This window comes from Bombina bombina, chromosome 3, assembly GCF_027579735.1.
Source record: "Bombina bombina isolate aBomBom1 chromosome 3, aBomBom1.pri, whole genome shotgun sequence".
Lineage (NCBI taxonomy): Eukaryota > Metazoa > Chordata > Amphibia > Anura > Bombinatoridae > Bombina > Bombina bombina.
In genome coordinates this window covers 303,011,909-303,034,498 of record NC_069501.1, presented here as the reverse complement: position 1 = coordinate 303,034,498, position 22,590 = coordinate 303,011,909, and the positions used below count along the sequence as shown (strand labels likewise).

Here is a 22,590-nt window from a genome sequence, read left to right as displayed (position 1 = left end):
AAGCAAAAGTATAAAATTTGTAAAATTTGGTAAAAGTGTGCAGTGAAGACCAAGTCGCTGCCTTACATATCTGATCAACAGAAGCCTCGTTCTTGAAGGCCCATGTGGAAGCCACAGCCCTAGTGGAATGAGCTGTGATTCTTTCAGGAGGCTGCCGTCCGGCAGTCTCATAAGCCAATCTGATGATGCTTTTAAGCCAAAAAGAGAGAGAGGTAGAAGTTGCTTTTTGACCTCTCCTTTTACCAGAATAAACAACAAACAAGGAAGATGTTTGTCTGAAATCCTTTGTAGCCTCTAAATAGAATTTTAGAGCACGAACTACATCCAAATTGTGCAACAAACATTCCTTCTTTGAAACTGGATTCGGACACAAAGAAGGCACAACTATCTCCTGGTTAATATTTTTGTTAGAAACAACTTTCGGAAGAAAACCAGGTTTAGTACGCAAAACCACCTTATCTGCATGGAACACCAGATAAGGAGGAGAACACTGCAGAGCAGATAACTCTGAAACTCTTCTAGCAGAAGAAATTGCAACCAAAAACAAAACTTTCCAAGATAATAACTTAATATCTACGGAATGTAAGGGTTCAAACGGAACCCCTTGAAGAGCTGAAAGAACTAAATTGAGACTCCAAGGAGGAGTCAAAGGTTTGTAAACAGGCTTGATTCTAACCAGAGCCTGAACAAAAGCCTGAACATCTGGCACAGCCGCCAGCTTCTTGTGAAGTAAAACAGATAAAGCAGAAATCTGTCCCTTCAAAGAACTTGCAGATAATCCTTTCTCCAAACCCTCTTGTAGAAAGGATAGAATCTTAGGAATTTTTACCCTGTTCCATGGGAATCCATTCGATTCGCACCAACAGATATATTTCTTCCATACTTTATGGTAAATTTTCCTAGTTACAGGCTTTCTAGCCTGAATAAGAGTATCAATGACAGAATCTGAGAACCCACGCTTTGATAAAATCAAGCGTTCAATCTCCAAGCAGTCAGTTGGAGTGATGCCAGATTCGGATGTTCGAACGGACCTTGAACAAGAAGGTCCCGTCTCAAAGGTAGCTTCCATGGTGGAGCCGATGACATATTCACCAGGTCTGCATACCAAGTTCTGCGTGGCCACGCAGGAGCTATCAAGATCACCGAAGCCCTCTCTTGATTGATCCTGGCTACCAGCCTGGGAATGAGAGGAAACGGTGGGAACACATAAGCTAGGTTGAAAGTCCAGGGCGCTACTAGTGCATCTACTAGAGTCGCCTTGGGATCCCTGGATCTGGACCCGTAGCAAGGAACCTTGAAGTTCTGACGAGACGCCATCAGATCCATGTCTGGAGTGCCCCATAATTGAGTTATTTGGGCAAAGATTTCCGGATGGAGTTCCCACTCCCCCGGATGAAATGTCTGACGACTCAGAAAATCTGCTTCCCAATTTTCCACTCCTGGGATGTGGATTGCAGACAAGTGGCAGGAGTGAAGCTCCGCCCATTGAATTACTTTGGTCACTTCTTCCATCGCCAGGGAACTCCTTGTTCCCCCCTGATGGTTGATATATCCAACAGTCGTCATGTTGTCTGATTGAAACCTTATGAATTTGGCCTTGGCTAGTTGAGGCCAAGCCTTGAGAGCATTGAATATCGCTCTCAGTTCCAGAATGTTTATCGGGAGAAGAGATTCTTCCCGAGACCATAGACCCTGAGCCTTCAGGTGTTTCCAGACCGCGCCCCAGCCCACCAGGCTGGCGTCGGTCGTTACAATGACCCACTCTGGTCTTCTGAAGCTCATCCCTTGGGACAGGTTGTCCAGGGTCAGCCACCAACGGAGTGAATCTCTGGTCCTCTGATCTACTTGGATCGTCGGGGACAAATCTGTATAATCCCCATTCCACTGTCTGAGCATGCACAGTTGTAATGGTCTTAGATGAATTCGCGCAAAAGGAACTATGTCCATTGCCGCAACCATCAAACCTATTACTTCCATGCACTGCGCAATGGAAGGAAGAAGAACAGAATGAAGTGCTTGACAAGAGCTTAGAAGTTTTGATTTTCTGGCTTCTGTCAGAAAAATCTTCATTTAAACACCAAAAAACTCTGAGCCATCTCCGTGGAGATGTTGCCTGTGCAACGGCAAAGAGAATGACTGGGGAAGGCGGAGCCTAGGAGGGATCATGTGACCAGCTTTGCTGGGCTCTTTGCCATTTCCTGTTGGGGAAGAGAATATCCCACAAGTAAGGATGACGCCGTGGACCGGACACACCTATGTTGGAGAAATATAAACCCTGTATGTTGAAACATCTTCTTCAGAAAAGTTTCCATTTTTTTCACCACAGGCTCTCTAAAAGAACTAACCTCCAGTGGGATAGTAGTATGTTTAGCCAGCGTGTAGATAGCACCATCCACCTTCGGGATTTAGCCCCACAAATCTAATTGAGAGTGAGGGATCTAGGGATCTTAGGCTCCTCAGGGAGTGCAGCCTCTGGAACCTCTAGAATAGACAGAACCTCCTTTAATAAAAACACAGATGCTCAATTTTAAATCTAAGAGGGTTCCACCACTGAAGGAGGTTTAGTAACTGAAGTCTCCAACTCAGAAAGTTCGCCCTCTGAAGCTACAGAGTTTAACTCGTCCTCCGATAGCTAGGATATAATCGCTAAATCCAACAAATATTTAGATCAGGAGAACTATTTTTAACCTTTCTCTTGCATTTTTTAGAGCGAGGTAAGGCACACAGGGCCGTAGACACTGTCGATTGCAACTGCACGGTAAAGTCCGCTGGAAAACAGCCCCCTCCAGATGGAGGATTAGTTGACCCGCGGGAAACTGCATGTGGAGCGGGTAATGAAGAAAGAGTAGTAATTTTTTTGGGACCAAGTAGATGGCTCAGAAGGGCTAATAGCGCTATGAGTATTAGCAGGCTTGTCTCCCTTTTTAGACTTTATAACAGTGTTTAGGCAAATGAAACAAAATTGAGTAGGTGGGCAAACCACAGCCTCCTCACAATATAAACAGGAATTATTATTCCGTAAAGAAGTAGCAGAACCTTCTAATGTAGAATCAGAGTCCTCCATAGCCTTGTATATACCCACAGAAGGACAATAAAAAAATAAATTAAAAAAATGGCACCTTAATACTCCTAATGGCTGGGGCACTCACCACCTCCTAGACCCAGACAGCTAACAGTGAAAACACTCTTTTGGAGTAATGTCTGCAGCAGGATCTTAGGAAATGAAAGAGACCGCACACGGCCATGTGGTACGCAAGACAGGACTTCCCCTGCTATGAAAAAGGGCGCCAAGCTATTATGAGCTGCGCAACACTTCAAAAACTAAAGTGAAACCTGTTTGTTCCAACAGAAAGAAAAAAAAACAGTCTATGAGCCTAAAAAACTCACAATAAGCAGATCTAAATCCCAAATTGTTAAAATAATCTCCCTGAAGGAGATATTAACCCTTGATCCTATTAAGGTATAAAGAAACCACACTGTGACCCTGTACAGCGTTTTAAATTGTATATATAAAAAACAGTCTTACCCTTCAGGATCCATGCTGTGGAACAGGCAGACCCTCTCAAGTGTGACAGTCTTGCAGCAGCGCTTCTGACGTAGACTTGAGTGTGTAGCAGCAAGCAGTGAAACTTGTCAAGACTGATTGCTCAAGAGCTGTTAGCGACAGTCTGGATAGGTTCGCAGAAAAACTTTCCCTGCATCTCCAGACTCACTTTCACCAATACTCTCACTGAGAGGTTGACATGATTACTTAAAACTACAGTCATTTCTCAAAGGGAACATACCCATTACAGGACTATCCAAATCTTCTGACACTTCTCTGCCACCTCCTATAGTGACGAAAGGCAAAGAATGACTGGGGGATAGAGGAAGTGTAAGGGATATTTAAGCCTTTGGCTGGGGTGTCTTTGCCTCCTCCTGGTGGCCAGGTGTTATATTTCCCAACAGTAAGGAATGAAGTCATGGACTCTCCCTGCCTTATGGAAAGAAATTATTTATTCAAAGCAAAAAAGATTAGCCTAGGAATAATATGCACATGTATGTTTTTCAATTAAATTAGCTGTTTAAATAATGAAGAAATAGGTGTAAAATGTTACTTTTTACAGAGTAATAGTTGCCACCATGTTGTAACCTAGACTTCCCCATCTCCTCTGCTGAGGCCAACTAGGGACATAAATGAGCAAGTAAACAGCATCTTTGTAAAATATAGTAGTATTAGGCTTTTGAAGTTTGGAGTCTGCACTTTCAATTCTCAGGGAAACTAGAAAGCCCACAATTTTAAAGTTAAAAATACAGTAGAACTGAATAAATGACAAACCTAATAATAAGACAGTGCAATAGCACTTACTTTAAATTTTAAATGAGCAGTAGAATATTTTCTGGCAAATGTCAAATTGAATCAAATATTCCCTCCCCTGTGTCCCGTTACCGCCATCAGCCAATAACAAAATGCATATATGAATATATTGTGCACTTTTGTACATGCTCAGTAGGAACTGGAGCCTAAAAAAAGTGTACATATACAAAGATTGAACACATTTTGATAATGGAAGTATAGTGGAAGGTTTTTTATAATTGCGTGCTCTATGTGAATCATCAAACTTTAATTTTGACTTTAGTGGCCCTTTAAATTACAGGAAAAGGGGAAACACAAATAATGAGATTACCAAGCCTAATAAAACATTTTATAGCGCAATCTTAAAATAAATAAAAAATGTTTAATGTCACTTAGAAGTGATTTAAAGGCTTACTTTTCTGGCTTAAGGTCACGATATATTATTCCAAGAGTATGAAGGTGGTCTAAAGCAAGTGCCAATTCTGCCAGGTAGTACTTCACATCTTCTTCTGTGAACATGACCTAATTAAGAACAAAATAAGAGATACTGTGCTTATGATAAAATACATGTACATTCTAGGGACATGACCCTACAATGAATACTCCAGTATTTAAAGGGCCACTGTGTAAGTAAATATTTTCTATGCCTGTTACTAACTAACTACACCAAATACGCTTTTTATCAATAGCATTTCATTAACATATCTCTACCGTATAGCAGAAATCTTGTCTGCAAATTTAATTGTTTTCCAAACCCACTCCGTGGGTATCCTTTGCTCTGTACCAATCCGTTTACAATACTTAGGTTTCAAAATGGCGCTTTAAACACAAAGTTATTGGTTTAAGTATTTTGAACATGCAGTGCTGAAAATAGTGGGCAGGATAACGTGACATCATCGGCGAATAAAAGATATAACTTTTAGAACATTATGAAACTTTGTTTTGGAGAAAATATAGGTCAGTAGGTTTTAATTAATGTTTATTAACTTTAATATGTTAGTTGTTTAGCTTAAAAATTATAACAGAAAGTAATCCTTTAATGTGCGACCACCATTAAAGGGTTCGCCAGCATAAAAGAAACTTTATGAATTATCAGAAGTTGAATTAATCTAGGCATAACCAAACTAAGATTGAGTTTGGTCCTATAGCAGAGTGCTCTATTTTGAATGTGCACCTGCTCTTCAGTACTCTGAACTTTGCCAAATGTTCTTATCAGATTTGAGAACCCTTAAAGGGATATGCATGCAAAATGAAAATGATCTGTTAGAGCATTTTATTATTGCACATAAGTATGTTAATCCTCCGCAAAGAGATTAAACAAATAGTTAAAGTCAGCTCCAAAGCTGCAATGTATTACTGGGAGAAGCTGAACAAATCTGGTGAGCCAATGACAAGAGAAATGTGTATAACCACCAATCAGCAGCTAGCTGCCAGTAGTACATTGCTACTGCAGAACATTTGTACTTATGCTTTTCCAACAAATATTAACAAAAGGACAAAATAAATGTGATAATAGAAGTGAATTTAAACATGTCTTAAAGTTACACGATCTATCTGAATCATGAATGTTTATTACGCCTACAACCTCAAAGACACACTTGGAAAGTTAATTGCCTGCCCTTTCCAATGGTGTATGTATTATACAGTAATTAACACAAAAAAACACACATTTTGTAGAAAGGGGGTCTCTAAGTACCTCACGTGACCAAAAAGGCCAAGAGATGTGTCTTGTTTTAAACCACATAATTCCATATTTAAAATAAAGTTTTAATAGTCAAGTGATCACTGTGATAATAGTGATCACCTGGTGTGAATAAAGGTGCTTTACTTATCACGGGAGCCCTTATGTGCAGATAAAAGTTATATTTTATATGAGGATAACGCCTTCTTTCTTTTGACTATAGTAGTTTGGAGAGAGAAAAAAAAACGACACACTATTTCCCAAACGTATTTATTAATATTTTTATTAATAAAATGTATACCTACCTGATAAATTCATTTCATGGTGTTAAGAACCCAGAAACCTTGACGTGTGGGTTGGAATTCTTGCCAATAAGAGGAGGCAATGATACCCCAAACTGTATCTCACTGTAAGTTCTTAATGTTTTGGGTATCTATGCCGCCTCCTAGTGGCAGGAATTCAATCCCACACGTTAGGGCTTGTGGACTCTCTCCGCCTTATGAAAGAAATTTAAATTTTTTCACACGTCATTATCTATACATAAAACAACTTTATAGTTTGAATCTGCTTGGTTTGTAGAAAAATATATATATGTGTGTGGGTTTGAGCAGCACCTTAAAACTTCCAAAACAGCTCAGCACAAAGGTGGAAATGGCTCAGCAGTTAAAGGGTTAAATGTGCATCGAAATCTGCAAATGGCAGATGACCAGTATAGAGAACACTGAAAAACAAAATTTATGCTTACCTGATAAATTCCTTTCTCCTGTAGTGTGGTCAGTCCACGGGTCATCATTACTTCTGGGATATTAACTCCTCCCCAACAGGAAGTGCAAGAGGATTCACCCAGCAGAGCTGCTATATAGCTCCTCCCCTCTACGTCACCTCCAGTCATTCGACCAAGGACCAACGAGAAAGGAGAAGCCAAAGGGTGTAGTGGTGACTGGAGTATAATTCAAAACAATTTTTACCTGCCATAAAAAACAGGGCGGGCCGTGGACTGACCACACTACAGGAGAAAGGAATTTATCAGGTAAGCATAAATTTTGTTTTCTCCTGTTAAGTGTGGTCAGTCCACGGGTCATCATTACTTCTGGGATACCAATACCAAAGCTAAAGTACACGGATGACGGGAGGGACAGGCAGGCTCTTTATACGGAAGGAACCACTGCCTGAAGAACCTTTCTCCCAAAAACAGCCTCCGAAGAAGCAAAAGTGTCAAATTTGTAAAATTTGGAAAAAGTATGAAGAGAAGACCAAGTTGCAGCCTTGCAAATCTGTTCAACAGAAGCCTCATTCTTAAAGGCCCAAGTGGAAGCCACAGCTCTAGTAGAATGTGCTGTAATTCTTTCAGGAGGCTGCTGTCCAGCAGTCTCATAGGCTAACCGTATTATGCTACGAAGCCAAAAAGAGAGAGAGGTAGCCGAAGCTTTTTGACCTCTCCTCTGACCAGAATAAACGACAAACAGGGAAGACGTTTGTCGAAAATCCTTAGTTGCCTGTAGATAAAATTTCAGGGCACGGACTACATCTAGATTGTGTAGCAGACGTTCCTTCTTCGAAGAAGGATTAGGACACAAAGATGGAACCACAATCTCTTGATTGATATTCCTGTTAGTGACCACCTTAGGTAGGAACCCAGGTTTAGTACGCAGAACTACCTTGTCTGAATGAAAAATCAGATAAGGAGAATCACAATGTAAGGCAGATAACTCAGAGACTCTTCGAGCCGAGGAAATCGCCATTAAAAACAGAACTTTCCAAGATAACAGCTTGATATCAATGGAATGAAGGGGTTCAAACGGAACACCCTGTAAAACATTAAGAACTAAGTTCAAACTCCATGGTGGAGCAACAGTTTTAAACACAGGCTTGATCCTAGCTAAAGCCTGACAAAAAGCTTGAACGTCCGGAACTTCTGACAGACGTTTGTGTAAAAGAATGGACAGAGCTGAAATCTGTCCCTTTAAGGAACTAGCGGATAAACCCTTTTCTAAACCTTCTTGTAGAAAAGACAATATCCTCGGAATCCTAACCTTACTCCATGAGTAACTCTTGGATTCGCACCAATATAAGTATTTGCGCCATATCTTATGGTAAATCTTTCTGGTAACAGGCTTCCTAGCCTGTATTAAGGTATCAATAACTGACTCAGAAAAACCACGTTTTGATAAAATCAAGCGTTCAATTTCCAAGCAGTCAGCTTCAGAGAAATTAGATTTTGATGTTTGAAGGGACCCTGGATCAGAAGGTCCTGTTTCAGAGGTAGAGACCAAGGTGGACAGGATGACATGTCCACTAGATCTGCATACCAAGTCCTGCGTGGCCATGCAGGCGCTATTAGAATCACTGATGCTCTCTCCTGTTTGATTCTGGCAATCAATCGAGGAAGCATCGGGAAGGGTGGAAACACATAAGCCATCCCAAAGGTCCAAGGTGCTGTCAAAGCATCTATCAGAACCGCTCCCGGATCCCTGGATCTGGACCCGTAACGAGGAAGCTTGGCGTTCTGTCGAGACGCCATGAGATCTATCTCTGGTTTGCCCCAACGTCGAAGTATTTGGGAAAAGACCTCCGGATGAAGTTCCCACTCCCCCGGATGAAAAGTCTGACGACTTAAGAAATCCGCCTCCCAGTTCTCCACTCCCGGGATGTGGATTGCTGACAGGTGGCAAGAGTGAGACTCTGCCCAGCGAATTATCTTTGATACTTCCATCATTGCTAGGGAGCTTCTTGTCCCTCCCTGATGGTTGATGTAAGCTACAGTCGTGATGTTGTCCGACTGAAACCTGATGAACCCCCGAGTTGTTAACTGGGGCCAAGCCAGAAGGGCATTGAGAACTGCTCTCAATTCCAGAATGTTTATTGGTAGGAGACTCTCCTCCTGATTCCATTGTCCCTGAGCCTTCAGAGAATTCCAGACAGCGCCCCAACCTAGTAGGCTGGCGTCTGTTGTTACAATTGTCCAGTCCGGCCTGCTGAATGGCATCCCCCTGGACAGATGTGGCCGAGAAAGCCACCATAGAAGAGAATTTCTGGTCTCTTGATCCAGATTCAGAGTAGGGGACAAGTCTGAGTAATCCCCATTCCACTGACTTAGCATGCACAATTGCAGCGGTCTGAGATGTAGGCGTGCAAAGGGTACTATGTCCATTGCCGCTACCATTAAGCCGATCACCTCCATGCATTGAGCTACTGACGGGTGTTGAATAGAATGAAGGATACGGCATGCATTTTGAAGCTTTGTTAACCTGTCTTCTGTCAGGTAAATCTTCATTTCTACAGAATCTATAAGAGTCCCCAAGAAGGGAACTCTTGTGAGTGGAAAGAGAGAACTCTTCTTTTCGTTCACCTTCCATCCATGCGACCTTAGAAATGCCAGTACTAACTCTGTATGAGACTTGGCAGTTTGAAAGCTTGAAGCTTGTATCAGAATGTCGTCTAGGTACGGAGCTACCGAAATTCCTCGCGGTCTTAGTACCGCCAGAAGAGCCCCCAGAACCTTTGTGAAGATTCTTGGAGCCGTAGCCAATCCGAATGGAAGAGCTACAAACTGGTAATGCCTGTCTAGAAAGGCAAACCTTAGATACCGGTAATGATCTTTGTGAATCGGTATGTGAAGGTAAGCATCCTTTAAATCCACTGTGGTCATGTACTGACCCTTTTGGATCATGGGTAAAATTGTCCGAATAGTTTCCATTTTGAACGATGGAACTCTTAGGAATTTGTTTAGGATCTTTAAATCCAAGATTGGCCTGAAAGTTCCCTCTTTTTTGGGAACCACAAACAGATTTGAGTAAAACCCTTGTCCTTGTTCCGACCGCGGAACCGGATGGATCACTCCCATTAATAAAAGATCTTGTACGCAGCGTAGAAACGCCTCTTTCTTTATTTGGTTTGTTGACAACCTTGACAGATGAAATCTCCCTCTTGGGGGAGAGGATTTGAAGTCCAGAAGGTATCCCTGAGATATGATCTCTAACGCCCAGGGATCCTGGACATCTCTTGCCCAAGCCTGGGCGAAGAGAGAAAGTCTGCCCCCCACTAGATCCGTTCCCGGATCGGGGGCCCTCAATTCATGCTGTCTTAGGGGCAGCAGCAGGTTTCCTGGCCTGCTTGCCCTTGTTCCAGGACTGGTTAGGTCTCCAGCCTTGTCTGTAGCGAGCAACAGCTCCTTCCTGTTTTGGTGCAGAGGAAGTTGATGCTGCTCCTGCTTTGAAATTACGAAAGGAACGAAAATTAGACTGTCTAGCCTTAGGTTTGGCTCTGTCTTGAGGCAGGGCATGGCCTTTACCTCCTGTAATGTCAGCGATAATTTCTTTCAACCCGGGCCCGAATAAGGTCTGCCCTTTGAAAGGTATATTAAGCAATTTAGATTTAGAAGTAACGTCAGCTGACCAGGATTTTAGCCACAGTGCTCTGCGCGCCTGAATGGCGAATCCGGAATTCTTAGCCGTAAGTTTAGTTAAATGTACTACGGCATCCGAAATAAATGAGTTAGCTAACTTAAGGGCTTTAAGCTTGTGTGTAATCTCATCTAATGGAGCTGATTCAAGTGTCTCTTCCAGAGACTCAAACCAAAATGCTGCTGCAGCCGTGACAGGCGCAATGCATGCAAGAGGTTGCAATATAAAACCTTGTTGAACAAACATTTTCTTAAGGTAACCCTCTAACTTTTTATCCATTGGATCTGAAAAGGCACAGCTATCCTCCACCGGGATAGTGGTACGCTTAGCTAAAGTAGAAACTGCTCCCTCCACCTTAGGGACCGTTTGCCATAAGTCCCTTGTGGTGGCGTCTATTGGAAACATCTTTCTAAATATCGGAGGGGGTGAGAACGGCACACCGGGTCTATCCCACTCCTTAGTAACAATTTCAGTAAGTCTCTTAGGTATAGGAAAAACGTCAGTACTCAACGGTACCGCAAAATATTTATCCAACCTACACATTTTCTCTGGTATTGCAACTGTGTTACAATCATTCAGAGCCGCTAACACCTCCCCTAGAAATACACGGAGGTTTTCCAGCTTAAATTTAAAATTTGAAATATCTGAATCCAGTTTGTTTGGATCAGAACCGTCACCCGCAGAATGAAGCTCTCCGTCCTCATGTTCTGCAAATTGTGACGCAGTGTCTGACATGGCCCTAATATTATCAGCGCACTCTGTTCTCACCCCAGAGTGATCACGCTTACCTCTTAGTTCTGGTAATTTAGCCAAAACTTCAGTCATAACAGTAGCCATATCCTGTAATGTGATTTGTAATGGCCGCCCAGATGTACTCGGCGCTACAATATCACGCACCTCCCGAGCGGGAGATGCAGGTACTGACACGTGAGGCGAGTTAGTCGGCATAACTCTCCCCTCGTTGTTTGGTGAAATATGTTCAATTTGTACAGATTGACTTTTATTTAAAGTAGCATCAATGCAGTTAGTACATAAATTTCTATTGGGCTCCACTTTGGCTTTAGCACATATAGCACAGATATCTTCCTCTGAATCAGACATGTTTAACACACTAGCAAATAAACTAGCAACTTGGAAATACTTTTCAAGTAATTTACTATAATATGAAAACGTACTGTGCCTATAAGAAGCACAGAAAAAGTTATGACAGTTGAAAATTAATAAACTGAAAAGTTATAGCATCAAATCTTTGTAAAAAACACAATTTTAGCAAAGGATTGCTCCCATTAGCAAAGGATAACTAACCCTGATAGCAGAAAAAAAATACAGAAATAAACGTTTTTTATCACAGTCAACTACAATCTCACAGCTCTGCTGTGAGTGATTACCTCCCTCAAAACACGTTTTGAAGACCCCTGAGTTCTGTAGAGATGAACCGGATCATGCAGGGAAGACAAACTTCTGACTGAATTTTTTGATGCGTAGCAAAAGCGCCAAAAAAGGCCCCTCCCCCTCACACACCACAGTGAGAGAGATCAGTAAACTGTCATAAATTAAATAAAACGACTGCCAAGTGGAAAAAAATAGTGCCCAAAACATTTTTTCACCCAGTACCTCAGAAAATTAAACGATTTTACATGCCAGCAAAAAAACGTTTAACATTAAATAAATTAAGTGTTATTAAAAAGCCTGTTGCTAGTCCCTGCAAATTAGGCCAAAGTCTTATGCATACAGTATAATTCCAGTGAAGTGCCATTCCCCAGAATACTGAAGTGTAAAATATACATACATGACAGCCTGATACCAGTTGCTGCTACTGCATTTAAGGCTGAGTTTACATTATATCGGTATGGCAGAATTTTCTCATCAATTCCATTGTCAGAAAATAATAAGCTGCTACATACCTCTTTGCAGATTAATCTGCCCGCTGTCCCCTGATCTGAAGTTTACCTCTCCTCAGATGGCCGAGAAACAGCAATATGATCTTAACTACGCCGGCTAAAATCATAGAAAAAACTCAGGTAGATTCTTCTTCAAATTCTACCAGAGAAGGAATAACACTACGGTGCTATTATAAAATAACAAACTTTTGATTGAAGGTATGAAACTAAGTATAATAACCACAGTCCTCTCACACATCCTATCTATTCGTTGGGTGCAAGAGAATGACTGGAGGTGACGTAGAGGGGAGGAGCTATATAGCAGCTCTGCTGGGTGAATCCTCTTGCACTTCCTGTTGGGGAGGAGTTAATATCCCAGAAGTAATGATGACCCGTGGACTGACCACACTTAACAGGAGAAACCAGAGCTTCAAAGTGTTTTTAACAAAGGTAACAAAGCCAACAGCAGTAGATAAAATTCCTATGTACCAAGCTAGATTTTGTGCCATGGTGACTTGGAACAACAGATGTAGCTTCTCTACCCTCATCCCATGAAATCTTTGAAAATGGTCAAAAATAAACTTTCCCTTCAAAAGAGTTCCAAAAAAATATGCTAATTAAAGCTAATATCAGCTCCCACAAAACTCTACAGACCTAGATGGAAACTACAACATAATGTGTGGCCAGAGAGTATACATAGAAAAAAAATCACAATGCTGAAGATTGTATATTATCTACAGGAATATGTGATCTTGACTAAAATATCTGTTAAATTCTAAAATGTTATGGGTTCCCGATTACAACCATAAGACAAAAATCTACAACTAAGTAGCCTAGACATCAAACAATAACAAAAGAAATTCCCCTATGGAAGAGGCAGGCATAACACCAACTTTACTTGAGTTAAAGGACCACTAAAAACAGAAATGAATAACAAACACACAAAAAGACAATGCTATTGCATAGTCAAATTTCAAAGTTAATCCAGTTTCCCCATACTCTCATATCATGTGACAACCATATATGTATATACTGTGTATTTAGCACATGTTCAGTATTAGCCTCAGAAAGTGCATATAAAAAGAGGGCGCATTTTGATAATGAGAGTTTAAAATGGAAAGTTGTTTTAAAATTGCAGGCTTTATCCGAAAAAGGAAAATTTAATTTTGACTTCAGTGTCCTTTTTAGGCTGTAGATTTGCTTCAGAACTTGTATATGCTACCTACTCCTGCAAACAGACCGCCTTCTTGACCATGATAACATAATTTATGCTTACCTGATAAATTCCTTTCTTCTGTAGTGTGATCAGTCCACGGGTCATCATTACTTCTGGGATATTACTCCTCCCCAACAGGAAGTGCAAGAGGATTCACCCAGCAGAGCTGCATATAGCTCCTCCCCTCTACGTCACTCCCAGTCATTCGACCAAGGACCAACGAGAAAGGAAAAGCCAAGGGTGAAGTGGTGACTGGAGTATAAATTAAAAAATATTTACCTGCCTTAAAAACAGGGCGGGCCGTGGACTGATCACACTACAGAAGAAAGGAATTTATCAGGTAAGCATAAATTATGTTTTCTTCTGTTAAGTGTGATCAGTCCACGGGTCATCATTACTTCTGGGATACCAATACCAAAGCAAAAGTACACGGATGACGGGAGGGATAGGCAGGCTCTTTATACAGAAGGAACCACTGCCTGAAGAACCTTTCTCCCAAAAATAGCCTCCGATGAAGCAAAAGTGTCAAATTTGTAAAATTTGGAAAAAGTATGAAGCGAAGACCAAGTTGCAGCCTTGCAAATCTGTTCAACAGAGGCCTCATTCTTGAAGGCCCAAGTGGAAGCCACAGCTCTAGTAGAATGAGCTGTAATTCTTTCAGGAGGCTGCTGTCCAGCAGTCTCATAAGCTAAACGAATTATGCTACGAAGCCAAAAAGAAAGAGAGGTAGCGGAAGCTTTTTGACCTCTCCTCTGCCCAGAGTAAATGACAAACAGAGAAGACGTTTGTCGAAATTCCTTAGTTGCCTGTAAGTAAAATTTTAGAGCACGGACAACATCCAGGTTGTGCAGAAGACGTTCCTTCTTTGAAGAAGGATTTGGGCATAAAGAAGGAACAACAATCTCTTGATTGATATTCCTGTTAGTAACTACCTTAGGTAAGAACCCAGGTTTAGTACGCAGGACTACCTTATCCGAATGAAAAATCAAATAAGGAGAATCACAATGTAAGGCTGATAATTCAGAGACTCTTCGAGCCGAGGAAATAGCCATTAAAAATAGAACTTTCCAAGATAACAACTTTATATCAATGGAATGAAGGGGTTCAAACGGAACGCCCTGTAAAACATTAAGAACAAGGTTTAAACTCCATGGTGGAGCAACAGTTTTAAACACAGGCTTAATTCTGGCCAAAGCCTGACAAAAAGCCTGGACGTCAGGAACTTCTGACAGACGTTTGTGTAACAGAATGGACAGAGCTGAGATCTGTCCCTTTAATGAACTAGCAGATAAACCCTTTTCTAAACCTTCTTGTAGAAAAGACAATATCCTAGGAATCCTAACCTTACTCCAAGAGTAACCTTTGGATTCACACCAATATAGGTATTTACGCCATATCTTATGGTAAATCTTTCTGGTAACAGGTTTCCTAGCCTGTATTAAGGTATCAATAACTGACTCAGAAAATCCACGTCTTGATAAAATCAAGCGTTCAATTTCCAAGCAGTCAGCTTCAGAGAAGTTAGATTTTGATGTTTGAAGGGACCCTGTATCAGAAGGTCCTGTTTCAGAGGTAGAGACCAAGGTGGACAGGATGACATGTCCACCAGGTCTGCATACCAAGTCCTGCGTGGCCACGCAGGTGCTATTAGAATCACTGATGCTCTCTCTTGTTTGATTCTGGCAATCAATCGAGGAAGCAACGGGAAGGGTGGAAACACGTAAGCCATCCTGAAGTCCCAAGGTGCTGTCAGAGCATCTATCAGGACTGCTCCTGGATCCCTGGATCTGGACCCGTAACGAGGAAGCTTGGCGTTCTGTCGAGACGCCATGAGATCTATCTCTGGTTTGCCCCAACGTTGAAGTATTTGGGCAAAGACCTCCGGATGAAGTTCCCACTCCCCCGGATGAAAAGTCTGACGACTTAAGAAATCCGCCTCCCAGTTCTCCACTCCCGGGATGTGGATTGCTGACAGGTGGCAAGAGTGAGACTCTGCCCAGCAAATTATCTTTGATACTTCCATCATAGCTAGGGAGCTTCTTGTCCCTCCCTGATGGTTGATGTAAGCTACAGTAGTGATGTTGTCCGACTGAAACCTGATGAACCCCCGAGTTGTCAACTGGGGCCAAGCCAGGAGGGCATTGAGAACTGCTCTCAATTCCAGAATGTTTATTGGCAGGAGACTCTCCTCCTGACTCCATTGTCCCTGAGCCTTCAGAGAATTCCAGACGGCACCCCAACCTAGAAGGCTGGCGTCTGTTGTTACAATTGTCCAGTCTGGTCTGCTGAATGGCATCCCCCTGGACAGATGTGGCCGAGAAAGCCACCATAGAAGAGAATTTCTGGTCTCTTGATCCAGATTCAGAGAAGGGGATAAGTCTGAGTAATCCCCATTCCACTGACTTAGCATGCACAGTTGCAGTGGTCTGAGGTGTAAGCGTGCAAAGGGTACTATGTCCATTGCCGCTACCATTAAGCCGATTACCTCCATGCATTGAGCCACTGACGGGTGTTGAATGGAATGAAGGGTGCGGCAAGCACTTTGAAGTCTTGTTAGCCTGTCCTCTGTCAGGTAAATCTTCATTTCTACAGAATCTATAAGAGTCCCCAAGAAGGGAACTCTTGTGAGTGGAACGAGTGAACTTTTCTTTTCGTTCACCTTCCATCCATGTGACCTTAGAAATGCCAGCACTAACTCTGTATGAGACTTGGCAGTTTGAAAGCTTGAAGCTTGTATCAGAATGTCGTCTAGGTATGGAGCTACCGAGATTCCCCGCGGTCTTAGTACCGCCAGAAGAGCACCCAGAACCTTTGTGAAGATTCTTGGAGCTGTAGCCAATCCGAATGGAAGAGCCACAAACTGGTAATGCCTGTCTAGGAAGGCAAACCTTAGGTACCGATAATGATCTTTGTGAATCGGTATGTGAAGGTAAGCATCTTTTAAATCTACAGTGGTCATGTATTGACCCTCTTGGATCATAGGTAAAATTGTCCGAATAGTCTCCATCTTGAACGATGGAACTCTTAGGAATTTGTTTAGGATCTTTAAGTCCAGGATTGGTCTGAAAGTTCCCTCTTTTTTGGGAACCACAAACAGATTTGAGTAAAACCCCTGTCCCTGTTCCGATCGTGGAACTGGATGGATTACTCCCATTAACAAGAGCTCTTGTACGCAGCGTAGAAACGCCTCTTTCTTTGTCTGGATTGTTGACAATCTTGACAGATGAAATCTCTCTCTTGGAGGAGAGTATTTGAAGTCCAGAAGGTATCCCTGACATATCTCTAGCGCCCAGGGATCCTGAACATCTCTTGCCCAAGCCTGGGCGAAGAGAGAAAGTCTGCCCCCCACTAGATCCGATCCCGGATCGGGGGCCCTCAATTCATGCTGTTTTAGGGGCAGCAGCAGGTTTCCTAGTCTGCTTGCCCTTGTTCCAGGACTGGTTAGGTTTCCAGCCTTGTCTGTAGCGAGCAACAGCTCCTTCCTGTTTTGGTGCAGAGGAAGTTGATGCTGCTCCTGCTTTGAAATTACGAAAGGAACGAAAATTAGACTGTCTAGTCTTGGCTTTGGCTTTGTCCTGAGGCAGGGCATGGCCTTTACCTCCTGTAATGTCAGCGATAATCTCTTTCAACCCGGGCCCGAATAAGGTCTGCCCTTTGAAAGGTATATTAAGCAATTTAGACTTAGAAGTAACATCAGCTGACCAGGATTTTAGCCACAGCGCCCTGCGTGCCTGAATGGCGAATCCTGAATTCTTCGCCGTAAGTTTAGTAAGATGTACTACGGCCTCCGAAATGAATGAATTAGCTAGTTTAAGGACTCTAAGCCTGTCCGTAATGTCGTCCAGAGTAGCTGAACCAATGTTCTCTTCCAGAGACTCAATCCAGAATGCCGCTGCAGCCGTGATCGGCGCAATGCATGCAAGGGGTTGCAATATAAAACCTTGTTGAACAAACATTTTCTTAAGGTAACCCTCTAACTTTTTATCCATTGGATCTGAAAAAGCACAGCTATCCTCCACCGGGATAGTGGTACGCTTAGCTAAGGTAGAAACTGCTCCCTCCACCTTAGGGACCGTTTGCCATAAGTCCCTTGTGGTGGCGTCTATTGGAAACATTTTTCTAAATATCGGAGGGGGTGAGAACGGCACACCGGGTCTATCCCACTCCTTAGTAACAATTTCAGTAAGTCTCTTAGGTATAGGAAAAACCTCAGTACTCGTCGGTACCGCAAAATATTTATCCAACCTACACATTTTCTCTGGTATTGCAACTGTGTTACAATCATTCAGAGCCGCTAACACCTCCCCTAGTAATACACGGAGGTTTTCCAGTTTAAATTTAAAATGTGAAATATCTGAATCCAGTCTGTTTGGATCAGAACCGTCACCCACAGAATGAAGTTCTCCGTCCTCATGTTCTGCCACCTGTGACGCAGTGTCTGACATGGCCCTAATATTATCAGCGCACTCTGTTCTCACCCCAGAGTGATCACGCTTACCTCTTAGTTCTGGTAATTTAGCCAAAACCTCAGTCATAACAGTAGCCATATCCTGTAATGTGATTTGTAATGGCCGCCCAGATGTACTCGGCGCTACAATATCACGCACCTCCCTCTGAGCGGGAGATGTAGGTACTGACACGTGAGGCGAGTTAGTCGGCATAACTCTCCCCTCGTTGTTTGGTGAAATTTGTTCAATTTGTACAGATTGACTTTTATTTAAAGTAGCATCAATACAGTTAGTACATAAATTTCTATTGGGCTCCACTTTGGCATTGCAACAAATGACACAGGTATCATCCTCTGAATCAGACATGTTTAACACACTAGCAAATAAACTTGCAACTTGGAAATACAATTCAATTAGAATAATATTAAAACGTACTGTGCCTTTAAGAAGCACAGAAGATCTATGACAGTTGAAAATTAATAAATTGAAACAGTTATAGCCTCAATCCTTGTAAACAACACAACTTTAGCAAAGGTTTAATCCCATTAGCAAAGATAACAAATTCTGAAAGCAGGAAACAAATTACAGAATAAACGTTTTTTATCTCAGTCAAACTATAATTCTCACAGCTCTGCTGAGAGAAATTACCTCCCTCAAAATAAGTTTTGAAGACCCCTGAGCTCTGTAGAGATGAACCGGATCATGCAGGGAATACAATGAGTTGCTGACTGAAATATTTGATGCATAGTAAAAGCGCCAAAAAACGGCCCCTCCCCCTCACACACAGCAGTGAGGGAGAACAGAAACTGTCAGAAAAACAGATTAAGCAACTGCCAAGTGGAAAAATAGTGCCCAAACATTTATTCACACAGTACCTCAGCAAATGAAAACGATTTTACATTCCAGCAAAAACGTTAAACATAATCTCTAGTTATTAAACAGCTTTATGTATTTCTTACAGTGTAATTCTAGTGAAGTACCATTCCCCAGAATACTGAAGTGTAAAGTATACATACATGACATTATATCGGTATGGCAGGATTTTCTCATCAATTCCATTGTCAGAAAATAAAAACTGCTACATACCTCTATGCAGATTCATCTGCCCGCTGTCCCCTGATCTGAAGTTTACCTCACTCCTCAGATGGCCGAGAACAGCAATATGATCTTAACTACTCCGGCTAAAATCATAGCAAAACTCTGGTAGATTCTTCTTCAAACTCTGCCAGAGAGATAATAACACACTCCGGTGCTATTTTAAAATAACAAACTTTTGATTGAAGATATAAAACTAAGTATAATCACCATAGTCCTCTCACACATCCTATCTAGTCGTTGGGTGCAAGAAAATGACTGGGAGTGACGTAGAGGGGAGGAGCTATATGCAGCTCTGCTGGGTGAATCCTCTTGCACTTCCTGTTGGGGAGGAGTAATATCCCAGAAGTAATGATGACCCGTGGACTGATCACACTTAACAGAAGAAATTAGCATTAAGCTTCATAAATTTCACATTGTTACCAACTAAAATAGAAAACACAGCAGTTTGCAGCTTTATAAATCATAGCCTGTGCCTGGACTGTGTGTGTGTGTGGGAGGGGCAGGCATGGGACAATCGGAACTTAGTGTCCAAGGGTAACTTGTCAATCTTGTCCAGAATACACAATAAAAATGGTATATGGTATGAAGGGGATTATAGTATTACATCAATTGCTGAGTACAAACAAAAAATTTTTTTTTTTTATTTTAAAAAAAATCAACTTTATTAATATTGACATTTACTATAAACACTGTTGTCCGATTTCTCACTATAAAGAGAAATATAAAATCTTAGAAATGTAGAAAAAAAAAAACCAAACAAACCTAAAAAACAACATACCTCTTTGGATAAGCGAGTAAATAAATCCCCTCCCCTGAGAAAATCCAAAATTAGGTATAGTTTGCCTTCTGTTTGGAAAGCTAAAAGGAAAACAATTTAGACAACTGAAAAAAGTAACTATGATCGATCATTTAAAAAACTGAATGCTTTAAATAATTGTTTCTCAACCTCGATCCTCAAGTACCCCCAACAGGCCAGGTTTTCATTATAGCTGAACCAGGGCACATGTAAAATAATCAGCGGATGGATGAGAGCAGGTTAGTAACTATGGTTACTGATCAGCTGATTACTTCACCTGTGCGATCAGCTATAATGAAAACCTGGCCTGTTGGGGGTACTAAGGGACCACGGTTGAGAAACACTGCTTTAAATTGTATGAAAACTCTTAAAAGAAATTTGAATCCCTAACATTTTCTTTTGTGATCCAGACAGAGCATACATAAAAATAAAAAAGTTTCCAATTCACTTGTAATATCAAATTTGCTTTGTTCCCATTATATTTTGTGTTGAAGACACACGTAGTTGTCTAGAACACTACATGCCATATAGGGCACACTCCTGAGTAAATTAGAAAGTTATCTGAATCATGAAAGAAATGTTTTGGGTTTCATAGTCCTTTAACAACTAAACGTCTTCACTAAACATTTTGGAAATACAATAGATAGATTTTAAACCCACATAAGTGTTACATTTTATTTATGGATTGATTAATAACTTCATCAATTTGATTGATCATAAATAAAACTATGCAATACAAATCTTATTTCATTAGAAAAAGTTTCACACAAAATTCGACAAATATTTAGGTGGTAAGTGGCCCTAAAAAAAGGAACTGGGCTACCAGTCTACCTGGCATACCTAGAAAAGGAGTGCTTTAGAACGGAAATCCTATTTTAGAGGCATGTCCATAAATCCAATGATGATTTGTTGTTAGTTTAAAAGGGATATGAAACCCAATTTTTTACATTCATGATAAAGATAGAGCATGCAATTTTAAGCAATGTTCTAATTTACTCTTATGATCCAATTTTTTTCGTTCCCTTGGTATCTTTATTTGAAAAGAAAGAATGTAAGTTAGAAACCGACCCATTTTTGGTTCAGAACCTGGGTAGAACTTACTTATTGATTGCTAAATGTAGTCACCAATCAGCAAGAGCTATCAAGGGTGCTGAACAAAAAAAGGGCTGGCTCCTAAACTTACATTCCTTCTTTTTAAAAAGATATAAAGAGAACTAGGAAAAACTAATAGGAACAAATTATAAAGTTGCTTAAAATTGCATGCTCTATCTAAATCATGAAAAAAATAATTGGATTTCATACCTCTTTAACTGTTAACCTGAAACAAAGAAATAATAATAATAGCAGAATGTGACATTTCAACAGCTGATGATGTTATAGCACTACTCCAAAAACTATTACTCACCATAGTGCAATTTGACAATAAACGGATGATTAACTTCAACTAAAATATCACGCTCCATTTTTGTTCTAACACGATCTCGAACTAGAGGTAAAAAAAAAATGTGAGAATCACCTGAGTGTTAAACTAGTGAAAAGGAGAAACAGTCTCAAGAAAATAATCATTTAATAGTGGTTAGTGATTTAAAAGCAACAGTGAGATTTTTTTGTGATGTGTACATAAATGTTAGCCAACCAAATAATTTTTATAGTAGCCGTTAACCCTTTGAAAGCAATATCTTATTACATTTTTAACCTTTTGCTATGCATTTGTTTAAAAATGACTCTTACAACTCTTTTGTATGCATATGGATATATATTTTCTACAGACATTCAAGATTTCATACAATAACTTAATATTTAAGAATACATTTGTTTATGATGATCACTGTGCCGTTTCCTACAGAGGTGACTGCTTGTATTAAAGGATTAAGAGAAGGTGGTACAGACTTTGAATGTGGGTGCACTGCTTAAAACAAGGCAAGATATTACTAATAAAATATATACCTTTACTGAGCAAACATTTCTAAAAGTCATGGATATACATTCAGTGTTTATATTGACATTACGTCCTATCACTTTAATCTCAACATCACTTGTCTTTAGGAAAGGAAATACAAAATGTATGCTTATCTCAACTCATTTCTTTCATGATGGTGAGAGTCCACAAGCCATCAGATGTGGCATTAAAGTCCAGTCCTACAGGAGCTGACAAAACACCCCACACAACATGATTCCTTAGTCATACATATGGCCAAGAGAAAAAAGAAAATAAGAAAAGCAGGGTAAAATGTGCAAACTTGTACTGCCGCCAACTGTTATGGAAAAGCAAGGGCTGGCAAGGTTACATTTTGTTTTCTTTCATAAGATAGTGACAGTCAATGTGGGATCTTATACCCAAGCTGTGAAGTCACGAGACCACCATGAAATAAGGTGGGAAAAACTGTTAAAGGGACAGTCTAGTCCAAAACAATCTTTCATTATTCAGATAGGGCATGTAATTTTAAACAATTTTCCAATTTACTTCTATCATCAATTTTGCTTTGTTCTCTTGGTATTAGTTGAAAGCTAAATCTAGGAGGTTCATATGCGAATTTCCAATATACTTCTATTGCCTTGTTTGCTTTGTCCCCTTGGTGTCCTTTGTTGAAAGGTATAACTATGTAGGCTCAGAAGCGGCAATGCACTACTGTGAGCTAACTGGTGATTGGTGGCTGCACACCTGACGTATTGAAGCTATTTCCCAGTAGTGCAATGTTGAACCTTTAACAAAGGATACAAAAAAAAACATA

At 40.9% G+C, this 22,590-nt stretch overlaps 1 protein-coding gene across 2 annotated transcripts in view; it reads right to left on the bottom strand.

Moving 5' to 3' along the window:
• The window catches only part of RPS6KA3 (ribosomal protein S6 kinase A3), a 466,291-nt gene that overhangs the window by 265,617 nt on the left and 178,084 nt on the right, over window positions 1-22,590 (bottom strand). For both annotated transcript variants that reach the window (XM_053706379.1, XM_053706380.1), the window contains 3 exons: window positions 21,264-21,344; window positions 19,841-19,920; window positions 4,752-4,858 (listed from right to left, as the gene is read on the bottom strand). In XM_053706379.1, coding sequence (XP_053562354.1) covers window positions 4,752-4,858; window positions 19,841-19,920; window positions 21,264-21,344 — 268 coding nt within the window. The remainder of the gene's footprint in view (window positions 1-4,751; window positions 4,859-19,840; window positions 19,921-21,263; window positions 21,345-22,590) is intronic.